The 23,028-nt window shown below is 45.7% G+C and overlaps 1 protein-coding gene across 5 annotated transcripts in view; it reads left to right on the forward strand.

The window, feature by feature from the left end:
• Nucleotides 1–23,028, forward strand: part of SLC4A4 (solute carrier family 4 member 4) — a 230,496-nt gene that overhangs the window by 164,946 nt on the left and 42,522 nt on the right. For all 5 annotated transcript variants that reach the window (XM_076337456.1, XM_076337459.1, XM_076337457.1 and 2 more), the window contains 5 exons: nt 8,461–8,618; nt 17,768–17,855; nt 19,210–19,364; nt 19,824–19,937; nt 21,361–21,535. In XM_076337456.1, the coding sequence (XP_076193571.1) occupies nt 8,461–8,618; nt 17,768–17,855; nt 19,210–19,364; nt 19,824–19,937; nt 21,361–21,535 (690 nt within the window). The remainder of the gene's footprint in view (nt 1–8,460; nt 8,619–17,767; nt 17,856–19,209; nt 19,365–19,823; nt 19,938–21,360; nt 21,536–23,028) is intronic.

Below are 23,028 nucleotides of genomic sequence, written 5' to 3' on the forward strand. Positions count from 1 at the left end.
TTCAAATCCCTGGGGGAATTAACCTTCCTTAAGTACAAAAGCTCTGTGTGCCTGTGCTGAAGTGTGGGAACCCCGTGATGAAATACGATGCTGTGATGAGGTTAGCACACATACCCCTACGCAGAGTAAACAGAAGATAGAGTGAATTTTTAAATGGCCTCTGTTAAATAATGCAGCCCCTCACCTCTTCTTCCCCCTCCCCGTACCTGTGGAGGGGTTTCTTCCCCCCGAGCCTTTGTTCGTGCCCTCGGGCAGCCCGGTGCCGCCTGCCAGGCTGGAAGATCCCCCGTGTTGCCCTTGGCTTTGATGTAACAGGAATTTGGGGAACTGGATCCCTTTTCCCCGTGATCAGGGACGGTTAAGCCTTCCTTAAGTTACACAAAGCACCGCGTATGCACTGAGGCTTGTGATGGTAATCTGTATGATCAGTGTTTATTTTGAATGCTCAGGCTTTGCCGTACCTTGAGGGGGGGGAAGAGCTGCATTTAGTGGGTTTGAGTTTTGCTGCACCATGAGCTAAGCAGGAGCTGGAGCCTGCAGCCAAATCATACCCTAACCTTCACATGGATTCCTCCCCTCCTTGTCGTCCCCACATCAAGCGCTGGCTATTTTTAACAGTGCAGTGCTGGAGGTTGTTGAATATAGTGAACTTAGAAACGGTATGTGGTAGAGTGAAAAAGAGCAGGTTGGAACGGACTCTCTGCTGGAGGCGCTAAATATAATCTAGGGGTCTTCAGCTTGAAAAAATGTGGCTTGGGGAAGAGGAGGGAGATTGGTGAAATGATGAAGGGCATAAAGAAGGAGTGGAACATTTTCCCCACTGGACGGGATAGCCCTGGCAGCTTTGCTTTCCCAGGGCGGGACTGCCAAAACCGCCTTCCTGGGCTTTTAAGCAAAAGCCTGGAAACTATACTTCTGGTATTTGCCAGATAGATAGCATTCTCAGTTTCTCATGCCAGTGGCGTTGGCTTTGGTCGCTCAATTCCACTGACGATAGCGACTAAATGCTGCTAATGGGAAGGGGAATTCAAGCTTGCACTTCAGATCCTGCATGGCTGGAGGAAGGCGGGTTATGAAGTTAGTATCTGTTTATAGCTTCCTTAGGTGAAGTCACTGGATGGCCCTTTCATTCTGATTTTGTTTTATTAATATTGTTACTGTAAGGACAAGATGGGGATTATTAGTTATCTACTGTATCTACGTAACGGCATTAGACCTGAATAACATTTTTCTCTTCTTTTTCCTTTTGCTGTAAGCATGTGGGGGCTTCCCTGCTGCAAACTCGGCAGGCGCTCTCAGGTGAGGACAGTGGTGATACCCCATAAAGGCAGCTGCTCTACCCATAGCAGAAAAGCTCAAATGAGTCCTGGCCTCACACTTCACTAACAGGTTTTCTTTTGTCCCAGCCTTCCTTTCACTTAGGGCTGATTTTTCAAACGGGGCCTAGCTGCAAAAGCTTTACGTTGTGTAAAATAGGTATAAGACGGCATGTGAACGGACTAGCTGTGTCCCATCTCAATTAATCGGGACTACTCCCCCCGTGCAGCTAGCATTTAAATCCAAGCAGTGCTATTCAGGTGAGTAGCCAAAGTCAGCAGGCATTGATCGCGGCGCTCGGTGCGCTGAGGCCTCCTGCGCAAAGGCAGAGGTAGTTGTTGATGCCATACGGCACGCTGCAGAACTCCGTCCCCAAAGAGCAATTGGTATCAAGCTTTCATGGGCTGGTAACCTCAATTTCAAAGGAGGCTGCTCCTGAACAGGTGGTGTGTTTTACCTCAACTCCAGCTCACGCAGACGGAGGCTTTTGTTTGGTAACTCTCCCTTAGGCTAGGGGTGATCAAATATGACTGACACATAAGGGCAAACAGATTCTTCTAAAGATCGGTGCCTACATGTTCCTTGCAGGCTGTTCTGCAAAGACTGGAGCATCATTACAGTAATGTGACTAGCTGAAGGGCTTCTCTAGTTATAATTTTGTGCTGTATCGTGGGTTTTTGGTTAGCTTTGTGTTTCTGATGCTTCAGCTAATGACCCATTTAATGGAGTTTCCACTTGCCTTGGGTATTCTCTTGCCTTGGACAAGCCTGCAAAGTACTTTGCAGAGTGTGCCAGGGGTCGCGGGCAGGAGCCATGCGTTTGTTCAGCCAACTGCTCTTTTTCATCTTCTCTTGCTCTTGGTTATTGGGCAGCTATGCTCTTGGTTGTGCTAGGTGCTCCCAAAAGAAAGGAGGAAGCTTTCCATCCTTTACAAAATGTTTGACACTGAGTGATTTAGGAAAATCGGGCTGACTTGGTCCCTTAAATTGTTTTTTAATATCTTGCCAGCAGGTCCAGAGGCACATAACTACCCTGGGCGCTGTCTTGGCCCTGGTGACTGCGGTTGCTCCTTCCCGCTTCCCAGGCCTGCGAGCTGGCCTCTTGCCTTTCCTTTGCAGCTGCGTTTCAGGCTGGAAACTGCGGCGGTTGGGAGCTGCCTCACGGGCCGTGCAGCAGTGTCCTCTGCAGGGGAGGCAGCATCTGTGAGGGGGCAAGGCAGACAGGTCTACAGCACAGTAACGTGCCTGAGAGCACACGAACAGATGCAATAAAAGCCGTGCGTACTTTAGGAATTGCTTTCATTTCCGATAAATCTTAAGTGATGCTGGTGATAACAGGGTGTTAAAATACGTTTAGGGAAATTGTGATTTTCAGGTTGCTGTGCCTTTTTGCAAGTACAGCGTTGGAGATCTGTGGCCTTTAACATAACATTAGTGGTCGGGTTGGAACGATGCTCAATTTAGCAGAGTGCAGGGAAAGTGAATATAGTGCTTCCAGCTGCGTGGCCTGCCTCCCTCCCTCCCTCCTTCCCTCCCTCCTTCCCTGCTCTCGCGTGCTGCTGAGGGCTCGAATCTTTCTGAAGCTCCTTCAGGGAATGGTTCAAAATGGACTGTAAGTGCTGACTGCACCCTTCCCATCACCTGTCTGATAAATGATTTAAGAAAGTGGCGAGTGGTGCCGCAAAACTCATTTGGAGCAAAAAACCCACTATAATGATAGCTCTTCAAAACTAGTCATGCTGTTGTGATGTGCTGGGCAGAGGGGAGGCTAAAGGGGCCGGTCCCCTCGGCCTCGGGAGCTGGTCAGCCGCAGGACTTGAGATTCTGCTTGTCAGTTCTGGTTCAGAAAGGCACCTGGGTTTGGGACAGCACCGTGCTTGTTCAGCAACACGCGTAAGCGCGCGACCAGCCTGGTCAGCAGAGTTGAACGTTTATTGTGGATTTGCCACCTTCCCGATATTTTTTTTATCTCCAGTTTCCTCCAAAACACTCTTCATGGAAGAACTGGTAGCACTTTTCCAGGCTTCCTCCACAGAGCTCCTCGATGCTTATTTAATACTTTCTCTGGTGATAATCCTGACTGAAGCGTGCAGGAGTGGGATTGTTCCAGCAGTTTTCTTCCTGCTGAATCAATAATTCATGCCTTTTCACGAGACTTCTTCCATTTTTCTACTTCCTTGAGTTGCCTGGCAAAGCTCCTTATGGATTCGTAGCCCAGTTTAGTGTTACCCCCCGTTGCTGTTTCTGGCAGTACATCCTCCCTCGCCATTCACCCTTAGCCAGACAAACACAGAATATCTCCAAAGATCACCCGGGGGGGGGGGGCGCAGGTTGGGAACCAACTAAGGGCAGGATTTTTCAAAAGCCTTCAACTTCAAATTAATTCTGCCACTGCTGAAGTTAAAAACAAAGCCGTCTCGGATCTGAGGACACTCGGAAATCCCTCCCCGGCTAGGAGGACACAGCCTGAGTGCTAAGCCAGACAGAGGGGTGCGTGTAAGATGGGGGCAGTGGTGCCCCCCACCAGCGTGGCCAAAGCTGCAGGAGCTTTGGTGGTGCGATGGGGAAGGCTGGGGATGAGAGCAGCGCTGCTCAGATCAACCTGCCGTGCAGCAGGCCTGTTTGAGCTAATTTAATAACCTAGCAGAAAGGCAATCCTGTGCCCGGCTAAAGAGATTTCAAGTGCCAGGAAGATACCAGAAAAGAGCCGGGAGAGGCTGATTTTTAAAAATCAGCTGCTGCTGCTGCTGCAGTGTTTTCCCATTATCAAATCAGAAGCAGCTGATGACATTTCTCCATAGTTGGACTTAGTTAATATTTTGTTAGCTAGACGACGCATGTTGCAGAGCCCTGTGAGCCTGCTCACGTCTGCTGTGGTACAATTACAGTACATAGGTGCAGAGATGAGAAGAATAACCTTCAGGCTGTAAGGAACTATTTTTAGCGTGAAGCTATAGCTACACTTTGGGAGAAGACGTATAAATGAGAGTAACCCTGGCAGTTGGCTGATGAGAACGGTGCTGGTCAGTAGATTTCTTCTGGTACTCCGGTTTAATGGTGATGAACACAGAATTGGACCTCGGGTGCCATTTGGGTGCCTCGGGAAGGATTGCTGGAAATGAATAAATATAGCTTTGTAGGTCATCTTCTAAGCTCGCTTTCCTGCAGTTTTGAGCCCCACTGTTCAGTAACACAACAGATGCTTTGCTCCATTTCTAGACGCGCTGCTTGTATCGTGACTGAAGTCCCAACGCTGCTTTCCTTGCTGGTGGATTCACCTTACGTCGGTTCCTCGGGTGCTGCTCCCAGACTTGAGGCTTTCCCGTCGCTTGTGCAGCGAGCAGACGGCCCTCAGAAAGACCCCAGGTGTAGGGAGCAGAATGGCTTGCCCTGCGTGGTCTCCCTTTCCAAGTCAGAAAATGGCTCCGTGCGTATCCCGATGCAGGAACTGGGGTAGCTATCTCTAGATCAAATGCTTATTTCCACTCTGCAGGGGCAGGCTGCCTTAGGTGACACTATGTTGACTGCAACATTTTGCAGTCCAGGTGTAATGGTGTTGGAGAAGGCAGGAGAGGCCATGCATACGCCGTGCTTAGAGCCACAGTTAACAGTGGGCTTGCCGTGAATGGAGAGTTAAACTCCAAATATGATGAAAAAATACGTATATTCCCATGTGCTTTTCCTACTCATCAGGCAGCAAAAATTGATAGGAAATTCTACTAAATGCTTAATTTTTAGTATGATACAATATAGTAAATAACTACATTGTTTTGCTTTGAGATACCACCTTTTTTAAAAATAAAAAATCAAGTTTTGTTGGTTTTCAAATAGTCTAAAATCTAGATCTTAAGTATGAGAAAGCTTGAAGATGAGCAGTGCAGTTGCACTGGTGTATGCTCTCGGTGGCTTCACCAGCTCCCTTTGTCATGTTTCTGGCACAGCTGTTGTCACTGTTAATGAAGAAAAAGGCAAAGATGTAGGAAGAGAGTGAAAGAACACCAGGAAAAAGCACCACCACCCGCAAAAAAGCTCAGATAACAACTCAGGCTCATGTTACTGAGGAGAAAGGAGCAGTCAAAGATCATAAGAGTACAAAGAAAGAATAAGGCTAGAAGGGCATCCCGGGAAGGACGTGTTGAAATAACCTGGGTGAGTAAGAAAATCAGATGACTAGAGCGATCAGAAAGAAATTCTGGTGTCTTGATTGAATTTCTTTTGCTACAAAACATTTGCTGAAATGCGTGAGTTCTTCATATACTGTTGTCTCTATTTACCTGGGTGCACTTCAGAAGAATCTGTCCTTTTCTGACAACAATTTTGATCTTGTATTCAATACGCTCCCTCACCATCCTTTAGAAAGGGTAACCTGAGCCTTTGGGGATAAACAGCTGATCAGAGCACGCCTGCCAGCTGGTTTGGTTCATCTTCCCAGGTGGTCTTTCTGCCTCTTCCACAGAAGAGTTAGACATCTTTACGCTTTTATCCCTGCGCCACGCACAGCTCAGCGGCACACGGGGCTTTGCTGCTGCTCTCAAATTGTATCTTAGCCCAATAGTTAAGGGGGAAAAACCCCAAAACCCTGTTTCAAAGCATCAGCAGGTTTCTAAGTGTTTGTTCTTTCTTTGCTTTCAAACACGACTCTCAGGAAAATCAGAGGACAGACTGGTCATGAGAGAAAAGCTTCCCGTGAGCGTGGCGAAGGTTGTTTTGATGAGTCTTGCTTTGGTGGCCTGGCAGAGGGGGTGATTTTGAGTCTCTTAGAGGTGCATGGGGGGAGAACCCCCAACATGCTGCCTAGAAAAGGAGGGCTGGGGAAGCAGCATCCTCCTCCGCCACTGGGCATCTCACCTTTCTTCTCCTCCTGACAGCAGCCTTGCCCCCACTCGGGTGCACGTCCGCAGCAGCCGATGCTGTACTCATTTAGGGAGGACGCTTAAGTGCTTTGTCACCCCACAGGCGATCCCTGGCTCAGTGAAGTCTTGTTACAGAGCAGCTCTCCATTAACGAGCACCAGATTTCCTGGACAGGTTTTGCTGAGTGCGTCCCTAAAACTCGTGCGTCCGAGTGTTTTGTCATTTGCTTGTTCTTCCAAGGGATACGTTATCAAGTGGTGAACAATTGGCAGCATCAATTTAAAGTTACAAAGATTCCGGGGGGGGAATTACAATACACCTTATTTTTTCTTGTGCATTTATGGTAGGCTAGTTCATAAGTATTAAAACCATCAGTCAGTGTGTGCTTTGGGGCTTCTGAGAGCTTGTAGAGCCAGACTGTGTTGTGAGCTGCTGTGGATTTTAGGCAGCTCTGCTGAAGTGGATTTCTTTGCCACTGATTTTTCAACAGATCAGACAGAGTGGTGTATATGTATGTATGCCAGACAGGAGCAGTTCGTTTACTGCAACTTCTCTGTGAGGTTCTTAAAATTTCTGTGATAAAAGGTATTACGGCATAGAGGACAGAGTTGGGATCGAGTTAGGAGTTGCTGTGGCAGGGTGAAACATCGGCTGCAGTAACTTGATTATAAAGCAATGGATGTTTAATTGATGGTGGAAACATGAGAGGTCTTTTAGCTACACAGTGACTAGCAACCTGGTTATCTGCCTTTCGGTGGTGGGGTTTTACATGTATTTCAGTTACGTGGCTGGGGTGGAGGCGGGAGTTTCTGTCTGCTATCAGAGTAAAGGTTGAAGGCAGGCGATTACTGCTACCTGCCTGCTTATTGATCCTTTTTTAAAAAGTGCCCTTACCCTCAACTTCCACATGCATACTTGTGTTGCTGTTGTACAAATTGCGGAAATTCATTAAGGGTAGATATGATTGTACTTCAAATAAATAGTTGGGTGAGAGAGAGAAATACACACACCCCCACCCCCTTGCTTGGTATTCATACCTGGGCTAGCAGAGTGCTAGGAGCCTCGTCAGGAGGGGAACAGTTAACACAGAGCCCCCACCGTGAGCGTCTGGAGGGGGTTCCCTGTGCCACCCAACCCTTCCTGGCTCAGGACCCACGCAGAGGCCGGGTGTGCCACTCACAACCACCCTCTTCCTCATCTCCCCCCACTCCCACCTTGGCTTCTCCGTCCAGGCTTGGTGCTTTTATTTTCCTCAGAAACCCTCCCTGATTTCTCTCTTCTTCATGGATGCCCCTTCTCACTTCACTTCTTCCCAAAGCTTTCTCTTCCTTCAGATCTCTGGGAGGTGAGGGATGTAGTAGCCACCCAGCATCATTCTGCAGAAGGATTGAGAAGGGATTTTTTCTTGGACAGAAGGTCTCTAATGGTGGCACGTATTCCTCTGTCCCCCTTTGGCCATGCCCCGCTCTGTCCTTTCAGGCCAGCAGCCTGCGGGAGGGCTGAGGGCTCGGGCGGTGATGGTGGGAAGCAGCAACGAGCCAGTCTCTCACCTAGACAGTTATTGAGACCGTTAGTGTAGTTTCAAAACCAGCACGCCTGCTGCTTTTGCCACTGACTCCTCATGTGCTGGCCTGCACAGGCAATGGGAACAACAGCTTCGGGCAACCTCAAGCAAATTTTAGATTAAGGCAGAAGCCACAGGCATAGTAAATGTGCTCCTAAAAGCCTGCGCTAAGTTTAGTCTTTCACTTGGAACTTGAAAAGACATGTACACAGCGAAATGCAGGTGCCCAGCTCCTGGTGTCCATCCTGCAGGGTTAGTTTTCCTCAGGCCAGTCATTTCTGTAGCTGCGACCGCAGATCGTGGAGTTGCACTTTCACTCGTAAAAAGCGCCTGCCCTTCCCCGTCGTGCGGATGGCCAGGCAGCGAGGTGGTGCAGGGCTGCTTCCTGAAACCCTGCCCGGATCTACTCATCTTCCTCAGTGCTGCACACCTTTTTCTCCCCAAATTAATACCTTCTCAGGTCTGTAAACAGAAACAGCAGCTCCAAGAGACAGAATTTTCTCAGCATAGCCTTGGCTCCAACACCAGTATCAGCGTTGTTCTTCTGGGGCTGATCTTCTTAGCATTTGTGTCTCAGTAGACTCTGTGGGGATGATGCATGTTGGCCAAAGATATATTCTGACCAAGGAGGAAATGTGGGTGAAAACTGGGTAAATTTTATTGCACGTTCCTGTTTGCATGCCTAACAAGACTTAATTTTCTTTTCCTTCCTCTTTCGCTGATGCAGCTGAAGAATAAATTCATGAAGAAATTGCCCCGTGATGCCGAGGCCTCCAATGTGCTGGTGGGGGAGGTAGACTTCCTGGAGAGTCCTTTCATTGCCTTCGTCCGGCTGCAGCAGGCGGTCATGTTGGGTGCTCTGACTGAAGTCCCCGTACCTACCCGGTAAGAGAATTCACCCCCAGGCAGGGGACAAGAACTGGAAACTGCATTTCAACCTCTTAAAATAAAAACACCAGGCCGGAAGAAGACATTCTCCGCGGCTTTCCATCATGCGATGTGTGTAACGGTCAGGATTATTGGTTTAAAGTAACAAAACTCACTGTAGCTGCTTAATAATTTTCAGGTCCTGAATTTGGTTATAAGCTGTAAAATACACAAACATTACACACTAACTTAACAACTTAGCAGTAAAGGGCACTATCAACGTGAAATTTAACTGCCGGGGCTTTTTTCCTGCCCCTTAGGATTCCCCCCAACACACACTGTACATAGCTCAGATTCCCTCTGCATGTTTTTGCAGTACATATTTTTCCTCTTAAAAACGGACATTAGATGAAGGATGCAAATCTGGCCCTGCTGGGGCGAAAAAAAAAAAAAAATAGTCTGGTAAACTGGGGCATACAGTTCTGTCAGGGGTGGTCACACTGTATGTTGCTTTGTAATGCATAATGGTTCAGAGAAAAATGTCATATAAATATTTTATTTATTGTGACTCATGTTGCAAATTAATCTGAGTCTCAGAAATATAAATATATCTTAGGTTCTTAAATATTTGAATTCACTGCTTGGATATGCGTAACTGTCTGTGCAGTCAGTGTATATATCTACCAGAATAGCAAAGCTAAATTCCTCCTTGAATTCTTGAATAGCAATATTATCCTTAGTTATACAATTGTGTATTGTTTATCATGTAACATAGTAGGGAAAATTATCAGCGTAGATGTCCAGAACACCTGCTCTATGTGAGCATTATGTAGTAGTATATCTTTGCTTTATATATACACAAACGCCTCACCGAGGTAAGAACTGTAAAAATTATTAGTGTTAAAAGGTAACGAAGCGCACTGAGAACGGAGCGCAGCAGAGTTGCGGTGAGAAGGACAAGAGGGGCTGCAGGCGGACGGCCTGCCCCTGGTTTGCAGCGTCCCCGCTCAGCTCCGCGCCGGTCCCTGCGGCGCCTTGCTCCTCAGCACTGCTGCGCACCTGGGCTCTGGCGCGCTTCTGGTATCGGCTTGCAGAGGGTTTACTTTGCATTTCGCTTGTAATGACGGCGTTCAGATTGCACCTTTCACATCACTAATGTGCAAATACATGTTTTATGTCAGCGGTTTCAAGGGCTTTCAATACAGAGTGAAAGTTGTGATTTGAATAATACCTAGAGGGTTTGAGGCTATATCGAGTAGTATTTTGTAAGAAGAGACACAGTACCACGACAAAAGCCCATGGCTCGTGCATTACTAATACTGGAATGAATCACAGCCATTGTATGGAATGCAAGTTATATGGTTATTATAATCTGTACCTTATTTCCACGTACAAAACAAAGGAAAAAGATGATCTAGTTTTGCTATTTGTTTAATTGCCGTCTAGTAATGCAGCAGTGTTGGTATTTCTTGGCGTTTCATTATGTGGATCCTTACAATAACCATGTCAACAACTGTTGGCGCGCACTGGGTATTCTGGTAGGAGTATGGGGATATAAAAGCAGCTTAATTTTATAAAAGGTTATTCTTTGTTCCTCAGCATTACTGAGCTCGGTATACTTCAGTATTTCAGCTTCGAAGTCTAGTCCCGCTTATTCTTTTTTTTTAAGGACATCTCCGAATGCTTTTCAGCAGATGTAAAATTAGGCATTGTTTGTTTTGGTAGTGGGAGCCAGGAAGTTAGATCTAGGATTGCTGGACGACCTCATTACTCAATAGCATTAATCGAGACAACATGTCCTTCCATGCCAACATTTTTTCCAGGAAATAGTATTATCCATTTGCTGTCCTCCGAACCAAATGCTAGCCCTAATCAAAGCAGTGAGGCTCGTTAGATGGCTCTCTTGAGTGATGAAGAGCCATTTGCAATGGCTGCATCCTGTGAAATTCAATCAAGGAAATCCCATCAGGGCCCAGACGAGCTATGATGGAGCATCTCCTCGGTCAGCGCTGAGTCTCGGCCATCTCGCACGACGGGCGTTCCTGTTGTGGACGTGCAGTTAACAGCCCGCAGACTCGGCAAGATGCTGGAGCTGGAGCCTTTGGCGTGCCCCCCCCTTCTCTCCCTCGGGGCTTCTCCTTCTCTTTTGTTAAATTATCAACTTCCTGGTAAAATTGTCAAAACCATGCCATCAAAGCTAGGCAGCGCAAAACCGCCTGAGGTTTCTAAATAAACATGAGCTAACGTTTCAGCACTGTGGGTTGCTGCAGGAGTATGGTGACCCAGGTCAACCGAGTAACCGCAGTGTGACCTGCATCGGTCTCTCTCTTTAGAAAGCAGCAGGTTGGTTTTTTTGTGGGGCGGGCGGGGGGTTAAACACCCAGGTTTCGGCACAGACTTGTGGGCGTGCTGGTCTGTAAGGCAGAGGGGAGGTGGCCTTTGCATGGCCGTCTGTTCCCGCAGTGACATACGCTGCTGGAGGTGCCTTTGCACAGCAATCCAGTTCGTGTTTCTGCTGTGCTGTGTTAGATAAAAATCTCGTGCTCTCTAGCAACTACAGATATACCGAATACATCCCGGGAGCCAGCGAAGTGCCTTGCTCTAAAGAGGTGACGGTCACAGGGCTTGTTGGATCAGTGGCAGAGGGATGGGGAAAGCCCTCCCGAGGAGCTGGAAGAAGGGGAGAAGAGAGAAAGCGTTCCCAGCCATTACAAGGTGTCACACAGCTTGCAGAAAGGCATGAAGCCATCTTGATGTTTTGCTTTTCAAAGCACTAACCGGGCAGGGTTTGCAGGGAGAGGGCAACGATAGCTTTCATTAGACAAGCTGAGAATCAGTCTATCGGCCGCATCGGTTAGCTGGACGTGTAAGACATCGCCACAATCTTGTGACGTAGAAGCAAATATGACACCAGGCCCTGCAGAGGTGAAAGGCTCAGGATATCTACAGTCCCTGCCCTGTTTTGGTTTGTTCATGTTGACCGAGTACTGTAGAAAGAAAAAGGATTATTGTGTGCATAAGGTAGACAGTATTCAACATGCAGACTTCCAGTTAAATGGGTTACTTATTTCTGCTGATATTTTTTTTTTCTTCCTCCACGCATTCTTTGGCTTAAATTTTTCTTGTAAGTTACAGAATTTTGGATGCTTTGTAGAAATAAGATTTCCTGTGTAGAAATGACTCTTCTTTGGATACATAAATTTTCTATATATTTTTTCCTTCACACTTCCTTAATATTTTAAGTATTTCCTTTACCTAAAAGTAAATTTTTGCTTAAAAGAAACCAGCAAGATCTGATGAACTCTCCAGGAAAAGTTTCTCAGCAGGGTGTTTTCATACAGCCCTAGTAATCAAAATCGGGGATCTGAAATTGGTATAGAGAGATCCCAGCCTTTCACTGTGTTGAGTTTTCTTTTTACCGATCAGATTGAAAAAACCTTTAAGGACTTTGGTTTTCTCATGTTGAATTTAATTCCACAGTGCTATGAACTCCTCATTTTGGCAAGCACTTAGCTACTGTGCTTGCACCGTGGCTTGGGTATGGCTTCTCCTCTGGACAACGCAATAGAGGCAGCTTTTTATTTTCATCAAAGAAATGTGCAATTACGTGTTCAGGTCTACTACATTAATGTAACGTTGATGGAGAAAAAAGATGAAGAATGAGCAAGGGAAAGATTTTTTTGGAGATAAGCCGTACAGACTTGCACAGTCTAATATGTAGTGCTGGGAAATTGCCTGTGTCTACAAGTCTCGAATGAGATGAAGTAACTTGCCCAAAGGTCACTTAGGAAGCATGTGGCAGAACCAGGAGTCAGATTCTCCTCCCTTGCCTCCTAACTTAAGCTTTTAACTGCAAAGGCATCTTTTCTTCTTCGTAGGTGAGGATGAAGTGTGTGTCTTGTTCATTAATTACAGCATTGAAATGGTTTTCAGGGCTGTGTCCTTTAGCAGCCTTTCCAGCAGAAGGACTTGCTCTGGGAAATCAGAGCTCTGGCAGCAAAGGACTACCTTTGGCTGTCTGCGTTCCTGTGTTGGATACCATGTGAGAAGCCTGCAATGTCGGTATGGTGGTACGCCCAAAACTTGAAGGGTCACCTGTGTGAAATAGAAGACGGACCAAACACTTCACCATCTCCTTTCGTTACTGCAGTCTCAAGTTGTGCTCCTTTCATCGGCAGTCCAAGCCACAGATTCTGGTGGAAAAGTACATCAAGAGGTTGTTCTTTCAGCCCTTGAGTCCATCAACGTGTATCTCTATTGGGAACGCTGGATGCCTTGCAGGCATCTCACATGGTGTCCAACAACAGAAGGACTGCTTCCCCCCACCCCTATCAAAAATCAAAACATTTTCTCCAGGACCTCACTGAGTTTCCTTTGCGTAGGTGCCTTTAATCCTTACGGAGTTGCTGCTCTGGCTTGCTCCAGATTTGAGAGATAGGCATGGATGAGCAGGTGGAACTTGAATCTTGTTTTAGTTGCTCTTTCTCTTTTTTTTTTTTTCCTTTAATTTTTTTTTTTTTTAATTATTATTTTATTTCGGGGGCAGGGGGACAGGACAGGACACGGGATGACCTTGTCTCCTGCACTGATGGTCAGCTTGCAAAGAGACCATGGTAAGGCTTGGTCCTGGGACAGTTCTCACCACGACCCTTACCTCATATGGGAACTTGATAGTCACAGACGTTACATATTTCTCGCAGGGTGTCCCAAATGGATGGCAAAATGTTAGTGCTGCACTGACTTTGGAGCCTGTCTGTGTTGTATTCACTCCCCACCTCCTAAGTGTGCTCTTCGCTATGTGATTTCATGGAGATTTCTAGCCAAATTTCTCAGAAGCGCAGCACGTAAAGCCTTGTTGCCTCCTTGGGTGACCTCGATTGAAGTTCTGCCCCGCAGCCTCCGGTGTCACCTCCCGCCAAGGTCCAAGAGGGTTGGTTCACTCGTGGCAGGTTGTTAGGTCCATAACCCTAGGTTACTGGGCTTGTACGCAGTATTGCTGTGGTGCTACGTTTAGATCTAGGTGCATTGGCTGGGTTTACAATGCGTTGGCCAGGGCTTGTTTGTCCAGTTCAAATTGGAATTGCTCATCTGTGAGAATGAATTTATTCTTACTGGGTTTGGTGCATAGTCCGTATGATTAAAAGGTGAATCGTACATAGTCGGTGGTCATCATCTGCTTAAGAAGGGTAAAGCGTGCAAAAACGACAGGAGGAATAGTGCTTTAGGTAAAACAGAATAATAAATTACTGAGTTTCTGGCTCATTATCAGCTTGGAAGCAAAGGATTTTGAGTGCTTTGACTGTGCTGTCACACAAAGTTCAAGACCAGGTATCCTGGGAGTGAGGGCTGTCAGCCCTGTCTGTAAGCTGTTGCCCAGAGCATTCAGGAGAAACATTGACTTTTGTTACTACTTCAGAGAGACTTTGGGCTAAGTGATACGAGGTGAAACCTCACATTCCCTGCGCTGAAGCATCTTTAGCAGTGTTAAGTATCAGAAATGATCGTTTGATAACTCAGCATGTGTTGTGTGCAGCAGAGAGGAATTCTGTGCTGCTTTCTTCTTAGCAGATGAAGAGGGAGGAGTACGTCACAACTCGAAGTGAGGGCTTTCTTAGGTGGAAGTATTCATAACTAAATGATATTAAATGCATGCAAACATAATCTAGTCCAAACCACTAAAATACATTAGTGTTTGTGTGTTTATAATATCTGGCCCTTTAAAAGGTCTTGTTCTACATGCTGAAGGCAACTCTGAGCTGAATCAGTCAGGACAAAGTATTTAGAAAGTGTCACAAACTGCTCATTTTCAAGAACATTTTAGTAAATGCGAGAGCATTCAGGTACTTCTGTTACGCACTGGAAGAGAGCCAGCTGATGTAATTATTTCAGAAGATGGTTATGAAAATGTCTCGTTCCCCTGGAGAATCAGGAGAATGCCGAGCAGCAACTTCGGAAGTTATGAAACTTTTTTTTTAAATTAATATATTTGGATAATTTGCATCCCAGAGTTTTAAGAGTTGGCTGAGGAACAGTTTGTCTTGAATGTTGTTTTACAATAACTCATGAAACACAGGGAAAGTTCCAGGAGGTAGGAGGAGAGCAGAGGACATGACCTGGGCGTGTATGGCTTAGTCACCTCCGCGTGAACCTTAAGTAAAACACGTGAAAACCTCATGAAGAACTTGATTAAGAAATGGTACTGTTAGTAATGCCAATTAATACGTATTTATGGATCCTGTCCTACTAACTTGATGCCTTTTTTTAATAGGACTCTAGATTTTTTTTAAATAGAAAGTACTTGTTTGGATATACTATACTTTATAAGACATTTGACCTAGTACCTCATGATATTTTGATTTAGGAAGCTAAAATAATACTTATTACAATGCTTGTAAGGGGAAAAGTACTTCTGGTGAGGTGTCACACCTCTCAACCCTGTTGTGTTTCACATTTTATCAGCAGCTTTTGAGAAAAAGTATACTTAACAGTAAAGGTTGACGAATAACGAAGAGGGTGTCTCCATGGCCCAGAGCAATCCGGTCGTCTGTGCTTTAACTTGGCCCCATGTCAGCTTCTCCCTCTAGGGACAGCGCCGATGGAAGAGCTGTGCTCCGAGTACCGGTTTTCTCTGGGTGATGCTGTAGGTAAAGGGCTGGGGCCGTCCCTGGGTGTAGCGGATTATTCCATTGGTGCTGGAACCGCTGAAACCTGGTTTCCTAGAAGTATGTGCCATGTCCTTTCCCTCCACCATGGCAATAATCCCGGCTCTCCCCGTCATCCTGCCATGTTTCCTAAGGCTTCCCGTGCTTGTCCACACCTGAAGTCCTGTCCCCTGACTCAATGCTCCTAACTTCATTTTCTAAGGAAAGCAGGTTCACATAAAGTTTCTGAGTAGCCACAGATTATTTCATCTATATATTTGCACTGCCAGCTCTTGGACGATTTCCCTGGGGAAGACACTGATACATCAGAGAAGGTTCACAGAAGAGCTGTCAAAGTGACTAAAGAGAGGAGAAAAGCCTCAAATGGCTTAGCCTAACTGACAGATGGCTACGGGTGACTGGATCGATAGGGGAGGATATTTAAAGGAATTTAATTATCGAGGGTTCTTCAAGCTAGCTGTGAGAGACAATCGAAATTTATCACTGGAAGTTGAAGCTAACCCAAATTCACACTGGAAGTAATGCAAAAGGTTTTAGATGAGACAACCTTCCAAAGGTTATAGTGTGTTTATTTTCCATTACTGATTGAAAGGTACAGCTGTAATTGGAAAAAGGCTTAATTCAGGAAGCTTTAAAGTTGTTTTGAGCAGCTATTAGTGTTTCTGTTTGAAACACATGCTGACATGGAGTTTGCTGAAAATTGCCCCAATAATTCCCAATCTTTGCTAAATTAGGTGAAATGGAGAAGTTGGTCTCCTGCCACGTGACTTCTTTTGTTGCTAATTGCAAGGATGAGTTGATGTGCGTGCGAGAGAGAGAGACTTTTATCTCAAGGTCACTAGTTAAGAGTCCAGCTCAGGCTGAACACTTGAAACGGCACCATCGGTATGATGGGCTCCATTGAAATCCCACAGGCCACCGAACGTTGGCCATTGTGCGAGACGATCAACAGAAGTAACAGGGCTTTCTTAACAAGCCAGTCAGCAAGGCGAAGAGGTGAGCATGAAGACAGATCTATTTTCATGCCGTAGCCATGAACCAAATCTTTTTTTCTGGGACAGATCTGAACAGGGGATTTATAGGAAACTTGTGTTTCTACAGCCAAGGCCGTAGATGCTGTGCAAGTAAGTAGCTGCCAGCCTGGCACCTGTCTACAGCAGGAAATCAACTTTAAAGTAAGAGTATTTCTACAGGAGGTAATGGCTTTTACCATTTCAGCATTGATACCTTGGCCTTGCATATGAAACTTAGTTTAGGAACTGGGAGTGTCTAGATAAGGCTTGGGGTCTTTCCTGAATTAAGTAGTATTTGAATGGTGGTAATTTTTTTTATATTTTTTTTTTTTTACATTTTTCATTCCGGGCCGGGAGGATCTAGGTACCTTTGAAGATCCAACCTTGAGGCCGTACTTAAAACTTTTTCTAATGAGTGTCAATTAAGAGGTTGGAAAACCCAGCCACCTTTCACCAGCGTTCCCATTATTCTGGCACAACTGCTAGACAATTTTATTCGCAGAAGCATCCGTTTTCCATGTCCCATCAGATGGGCTTACAGGTCTCTGGTGGTATGTATTTTATACTCGGAGCAGAAATTCAGGGCGTACAGGCTGGGCTTAATTATATATAGCTAAAGCCCTATTTTAGATTAATGGTTTCCCTTCGCATGTGGGTAGCTGCTCTGGGTGCTGAACCGTAGCAGAGATCTCAGCCCCAGCAGAGCATTAATAAGCACGCGGAGCGCTATCTGATAGCTCGGGGGAGCAACGTACTTTACAGTGAGCAATGTGGATGGTTAATAGCCTCTTACCTCTGTGCCTGCCGCTGTGCCGGCCCCGTTTGGTCCGTCCTGTGCACAGAGGGTGCTCAGGTGTGTCACTGCCCTCGGAGCTGTGCGGAGTGAGCAATCCTTCAATCTTCTTCCGTCCCCTCCTGGCTGTTTAGCAGCAGTTACATCACTGCTATTGTCACATAAAAGGCACTGGAACAGGACTAGGGAAACGTTTAACGCAGATAACTTATACAAGGATTGAACAGCTACCAGGAGCCAGTAACATACGATCAAATAAATCGCCATGCAGGTGGATGGGCTTTCTGTGGTGCACAGGGCATGGATTCTCAACCGCTCTGCACTGGAGCTGCATCCATCGTGCATAGCTGACTTCCAGGTATTGGGCACTGGAAGAATGTCCTTCCATGAAGTCTAGGTTGCTGGATGGTAGTGACTTCTGCGTAGGGCTGTGATAACATTTGGCCATCGTGGTCTCAAGGCTGCTTTTAAGGCTTTTTGTGAGGAAAAACTCTGGGTAATGTCTTGCTTGTCTGAGTGAACATGATGGGCTGCAGGGTGTAACCTCTACTCCCAAGTTAGCTGGAGGCCACTGGCAGCCTCTGGATCTCTAACAAGGGCCACAGCTTTTTAAAGTTGAATTTCTGTCTAGGTATTGTATTAAGTAATAAGCGATCCATTTTGCTATCCTAAATGGGAACGATCTGTTTGGTTTGTCAGATTTCTCTTCATTTTACTGGGACCGAAGGGCAAAGCGAAGTCCTATCATGAGATCGGCCGAGCCATCGCCACTCTGATGTCGGATGAGGTAGGTGTCTTGACATCTCCTGTGTGAAATGGGTGCTCCCAGGTTCCACTTCATTAGCTAATAATGATGTCCTTTCCTCCAGCATGGTCGATGGGAATGGGCATACACATAAAGCTGAAATATGGAAATGTCACCTCCTAATTCCATCTGTTTACATAATTATTTCATCTGGCTTCATGTTTTTATCAGAGCATGACTATAGGAAGTTTTTGTCCATCGTGTGTATTTTCCTGCTAGCAATCACTCTTTCAAATAGTCTACGAACTAATCTTTGAATTAATCTTGTCGCGGTGTACGCCTTGTGTCGCATTCCACGACCGCAGTAGCCCGCAGCCACGCTCCAGGTAATTACCGCAGAAATGGTTACACCCAGGACATACTGTTGTGTGTTGCGCTGTATCCCAGAGCACTTTTTCATTCAGGCAGCGCTTACATATTATCCATGAGTAGCTAGCAATTACTCCCTAATCATACACCTCAATGAGATGACTGGGCTTTCAATATTCATTTACGGCTTCTTTCTTCCACTGTCCCTTGGGCTCTGTGCGTCTGGGGCTGATTTACATGATGTTTGTTTCTTGCTTTCTCCTTATGTTGTTTTGCTCTCGTACGGTTCCCTTAATTACCGCTCGCCCGGTCTCAGCTCTTCTGTTTTCTGTCATTCCGCTGCTTGGAGCAGTGGCCTAGTTTCCATAGCCCCAGAGTCCTCCTTCCTACCACCGACTGTTCTTATTAACTCTATCACGTGTGCTGATCCACCTTCGCTCCAAGTAGTCCAAAAGTTTTCTGTAAAATTCGGCATTAATGCTCTTTTTCCTCTCTCCTCTCATTTGCTCTTCATCAGTAATACTAGGCCTTTCAGTAAAACTAGTTTGTGCTGCTTGTTATTATTTTTGAGTAAATATTGTCATCGCTTCTATGTCACAGGGTTGAAAACTAACCTATTTTTTGATAGACTGAAGTAGGTAGGAGAAGATCAACACTTTTTTGCGGCTTTGTAAAAATGTCTTCTCAAAGTATAATTGAAACTCCTTATTTATAGGAAAACACTTTTTTTGGATAAAAGAAATGGATAATTGCTTTAGTAACATTTTTAAAAAGGTTAGTAATGTATATTTTGCTAAAAATTAGAAAGAAGTCTGCAAGAAAAGAATCTCTATCATTAAACGACCAACCAAAGGAAGGGGCTTTCCTGAGGTTCACACACCCTTGTGCCAAGTGTCCTGATACTTTCTGAGAGGTTTTTAAGAATGAATAAGTTGTTTTTGTAGAGTAAAACTCGGTAGCTGCCTCTGGAGTCTGGGCTACAGAAAATGCAAACCTCTTCTACACGGAGTCTCTCTTTTCCTTGCAGGTATTCCATGACATTGCCTATAAAGCCAAGGACCGGCAGGACCTGATCGCTGGCATCGATGAGTTTCTGGATGAAGTCATTGTGCTCCCCCCTGGGGAATGGGATCCAGCCATCAGGATAGAGCCCCCCAAGTCTCTTCCTTCTTCAGATAAAAGGTAATAGCAGGAGACGGGCAGGTTTAGCTCTGCGATGAAGGTCAGTGTGCATTGGTTCTGAAAAGGTGATGGGAAGAGCCGGTGCGTTGGGAACATCAGGTTTACTGAGCAGCTGCAGAGAGACCTGCATCTGTCTGTCTGTATTTAGAAAGCACTAGAGGTATTTTCAGGCCTTTCTCAATAGCTGGAGGGAGGATGTTCTCGCAATTCTGTACCCTTTAAGGTGATGCTGTAGGCATATAATACGGTACATAGGGGTTATCCAGACTCTTTGGGGTTCTGCTTGGTCTTTCTAACATGCCATGTTCCACTCTGGCTGCCGGCAGGTCAGCCTTCTAGTCTCCTTTGGCTTCAGGAAAGGCTGTGTAACACTTGTTTGGAGGAACTGTGCGTGGATGATGTTTTGTGGAGCTGTCAGGCGATGCCGTGAGCCTCAGTTTGGCTTGCCTTCTTGCCTAGGAAAAACATGTACTCCGGTGGAGAAAATCTGCAGATGAATGGAGACACGCCTCATGATGGAGGACACGGGGGCGGGGGCCATGGGGACTGCGAAGAACTGCAACGAACTGGCAGGTCAGTAACGCGCGGCTCAGCGTGGTGCGCCTGGAGTGATCTGAGCAAGGTGGCAATGTTTCCCTTGAGGAACCGTTTCGCCCCTTCTGCTTTCCATCCCGACATACTGTTTGCACAGGTTGAGCTGTGACCCCAAAACGTGCCCTGGGGTTTTTAGTGCCCAGCTTGAGACTGTCTGAAGGGTTCTGAACATCCAGCTTCAGCAAATTACGAAGCATCTTAAATGAGGCACTCAAAAATGAACGAAGGTCCAGGTAGGTGTTGGCTATCGAAAGTCTGTGAAGTTAGGCGAACTGTAAGGGATGTAAACGTGGCAGGTACAGCTACAGTTGCCATTCGGGTTGCTGGAAGTGGTTTAGCCAAAAGCAGAGACGTTCCCTTTTGCAGACATTCCTGTTGTAGTTGAATTGCGCAGGTGAAGGCTTTTATGGGACAGAAATACAGAAGATAACAGAGCCCGAGGCCTTACTCTCTGCTTTATTACTCTGCGTGTATGCCACGTAAAAGTGCACTAGAGCGGGAATGCAGTTCAGGTGGCCATAAAACAGTGTGCTCAGCATTTCAGGGACAATACACAGGTTTTCGTGGTGGCATTGTGCCCTCTAAATTTTTTTAATTTCTAGTAGAATATCTAAATTCTAGGAGAAAAGTCTGAAAGTCTGAACGTACACATTGGTGTGTACAAGGCGGTCCATACAACCCGAGTCTGGGTCGGAAAGTAATGTGTGCCTATCTGCCGCGTACCTCTCTGCGTACAGAGTGTCTGAACAGGCCTGGCGTCGGTGGTGAACTGTGTACAAGGGAGCAAGAGGCACAACAGAAACATTTTTCATGCTGGCAGTGTCAGAGCCACATGGAGTTTATAAGAGAGAAATACTGTCTTGTCTGCGATTGTACAGAAAGAATATGTCTGCAAGTGGAGCTCTTTTGTTCTCCAAGATGATTTCACTTACTTGCGTTTTTACTGCTAGTTCTTTTCTGCTTAACAGTTTGAAGCATTTTTCCATTTAGCGGATTGTTTGGCTCACCCAACCGTTGTGTCTGCCATGTGGCGAAATGTAGTCAGGGATTTAAACTAGAGTTAATATATTTTATTATATCAACCAGTATAGCTGGGAAAAAAACCAACAGACAAGCTTCCTGAACTGCAAACTTCAGCGGTCTGTTTCAGCAGAAGTAGGGCTTGCGTTGCTGAAGTTTGTCTCTTTCCAGCTGCATCACATGTTCAAGATATTATCTTTCTTTACAACATTATCTGAGTGATATCCCTGGACCATCACAGCTGCAATAAGACTATTATGTAACGTGATGATCTCACTCCTTTCAGATAATACTTCATTTCTGGCAATGTTTCCGATTACTTATCTCGGTGACTTTCACTGTAAAACATTTTGCACGAGCCTTCTTTTGCTTGTCTTTTCAGATTCTGTGGTGGCTTAATCAAAGACATAAAGAGGAAAGCACCGTTCTTCGCCAGCGACTTCTACGATGTTTTAAATATTCAAGCCCTTTCAGCCATTCTGTTCATCTACCTGGCCACAGTGACCAATGCTATCACTTTTGGAGGATTGCTCGGTGACGCTACAGAAAACATGCAGGTTAGCAAGAGCTTTCAGAAGCAACAAATACGTTGCCTTTTGCTATCTACAGTCAGAGGGGTGTTTGGCCACCGACAAAGCTTGAATTCTGGGTACAACTAGTAGAGGTATCCTGTGTTTCCACTGAAAGCTGGCTTGCTTTCTCTGCTGTTGGACAGCTGTCCTTTGAAAAAATGTACAAGCGGTTACCTTAAATGGTATTTGAAAGATGGCCAGGCAACAGAGAAGGTCCTTGCTCCTTCTATATAGCGAAATTCCGCTGATCTACTCTGTGTTTGTGTCTCGGTTGTATCGTTTCAGTCCAATTAAGTTTACTAAGTCTGATTCAGACTTTCCACGTCATCAGAGCATAGCACTGTATCCTCTGCGTGACTCTTACAATCCCTGGACTTCTGCCTCTCTAATGAAAAGAAAATCCTAAGATTCATAGGAAAGCGAGTAAATCAGGAGATGTGACATAGGAGAAAAATGCAAGTTCTTCAGTAAGACGAATTTTGTCATAGTGGAAGATCAGATTCTAAGAACCATATTGCATATCCAGAGTCAGGCGGGTTCAGCAGTGAAGACAAAAGTAGGGGCTTCAAAGGATGGCTCAGTTTTAGATGAAGTCTAAAGGAAAGAGAACCTGTATTAACACTGCTGTAGGTCCTTCGTGTTTGACTGGAGCAGAATTATGCTCTAGCAGTACACTTTAATATTCCTTTGGCTTTTTGAAGAGGAAGAAAACATAGGAGGTTGTATTTAGATAGATTCAGTGCAGCCTGGGGCACCTGTCTGGAGCTCTGCACTTCCCTGTGGTAAATTACAGGCTCGAATAAGATTCAGTAGCTGGTGGAGTGCCAAACTTCCCTCTGCCCTGTACAAATACAATTTACCTCTTCCGAAACTCAGCTCCACAGCAGTCATGCAAACAAATGCATGATGCAAAACGTTGAAAAGAAATAATAGCAAATGGAAGTAGAGAATGGAAAGGCCTCCAGGATCCACCAGTGAACATCTCTCTTCTGTCACTGAGTAGCAGAGCAAAGTCCGCCTGCTCTGCATCTGTACGAGGTACAGTCTTTAAAGTAGGGGGAGGAAGGGGAAAGGTTACCCGATTCCAAATTCAGTGCACATAATCACTTTATTGTGTCCAAAAGTCTTTTCTGTTACCTTTGTATCCCATGAACATTTATTATCAAGTAGCAAAATATTTTTCTGCCACTGAAATTGACAGTATCGTTTCTTAATGCTCACCAAAAAAAAAAATTAATGTTTTTTTAAAAAAGAAGCACCTTCTATTTCAGGAAATTGGAAAATGTGTCATTCATCTTGACAAACAGTAAAACTGCTGCCCCATTAAGCAGCGACAGTCCCGTTGCTTGCACTTGGTCATATTGTTGGAGTAAGACACGTGCATTTGCTGTCTTTTGGTTTGGCTGCTGGATCACCAGCACCGGCTCTGCAAGGGGAGGAGGTCCCTACCTTTGGCCCCTGTCTCCAGCAGCGAAGGG

This window comes from Aptenodytes patagonicus, chromosome 4 (assembly GCF_965638725.1).
Source record: "Aptenodytes patagonicus chromosome 4, bAptPat1.pri.cur, whole genome shotgun sequence".
NCBI lineage: Eukaryota > Metazoa > Chordata > Aves > Sphenisciformes > Spheniscidae > Aptenodytes > Aptenodytes patagonicus.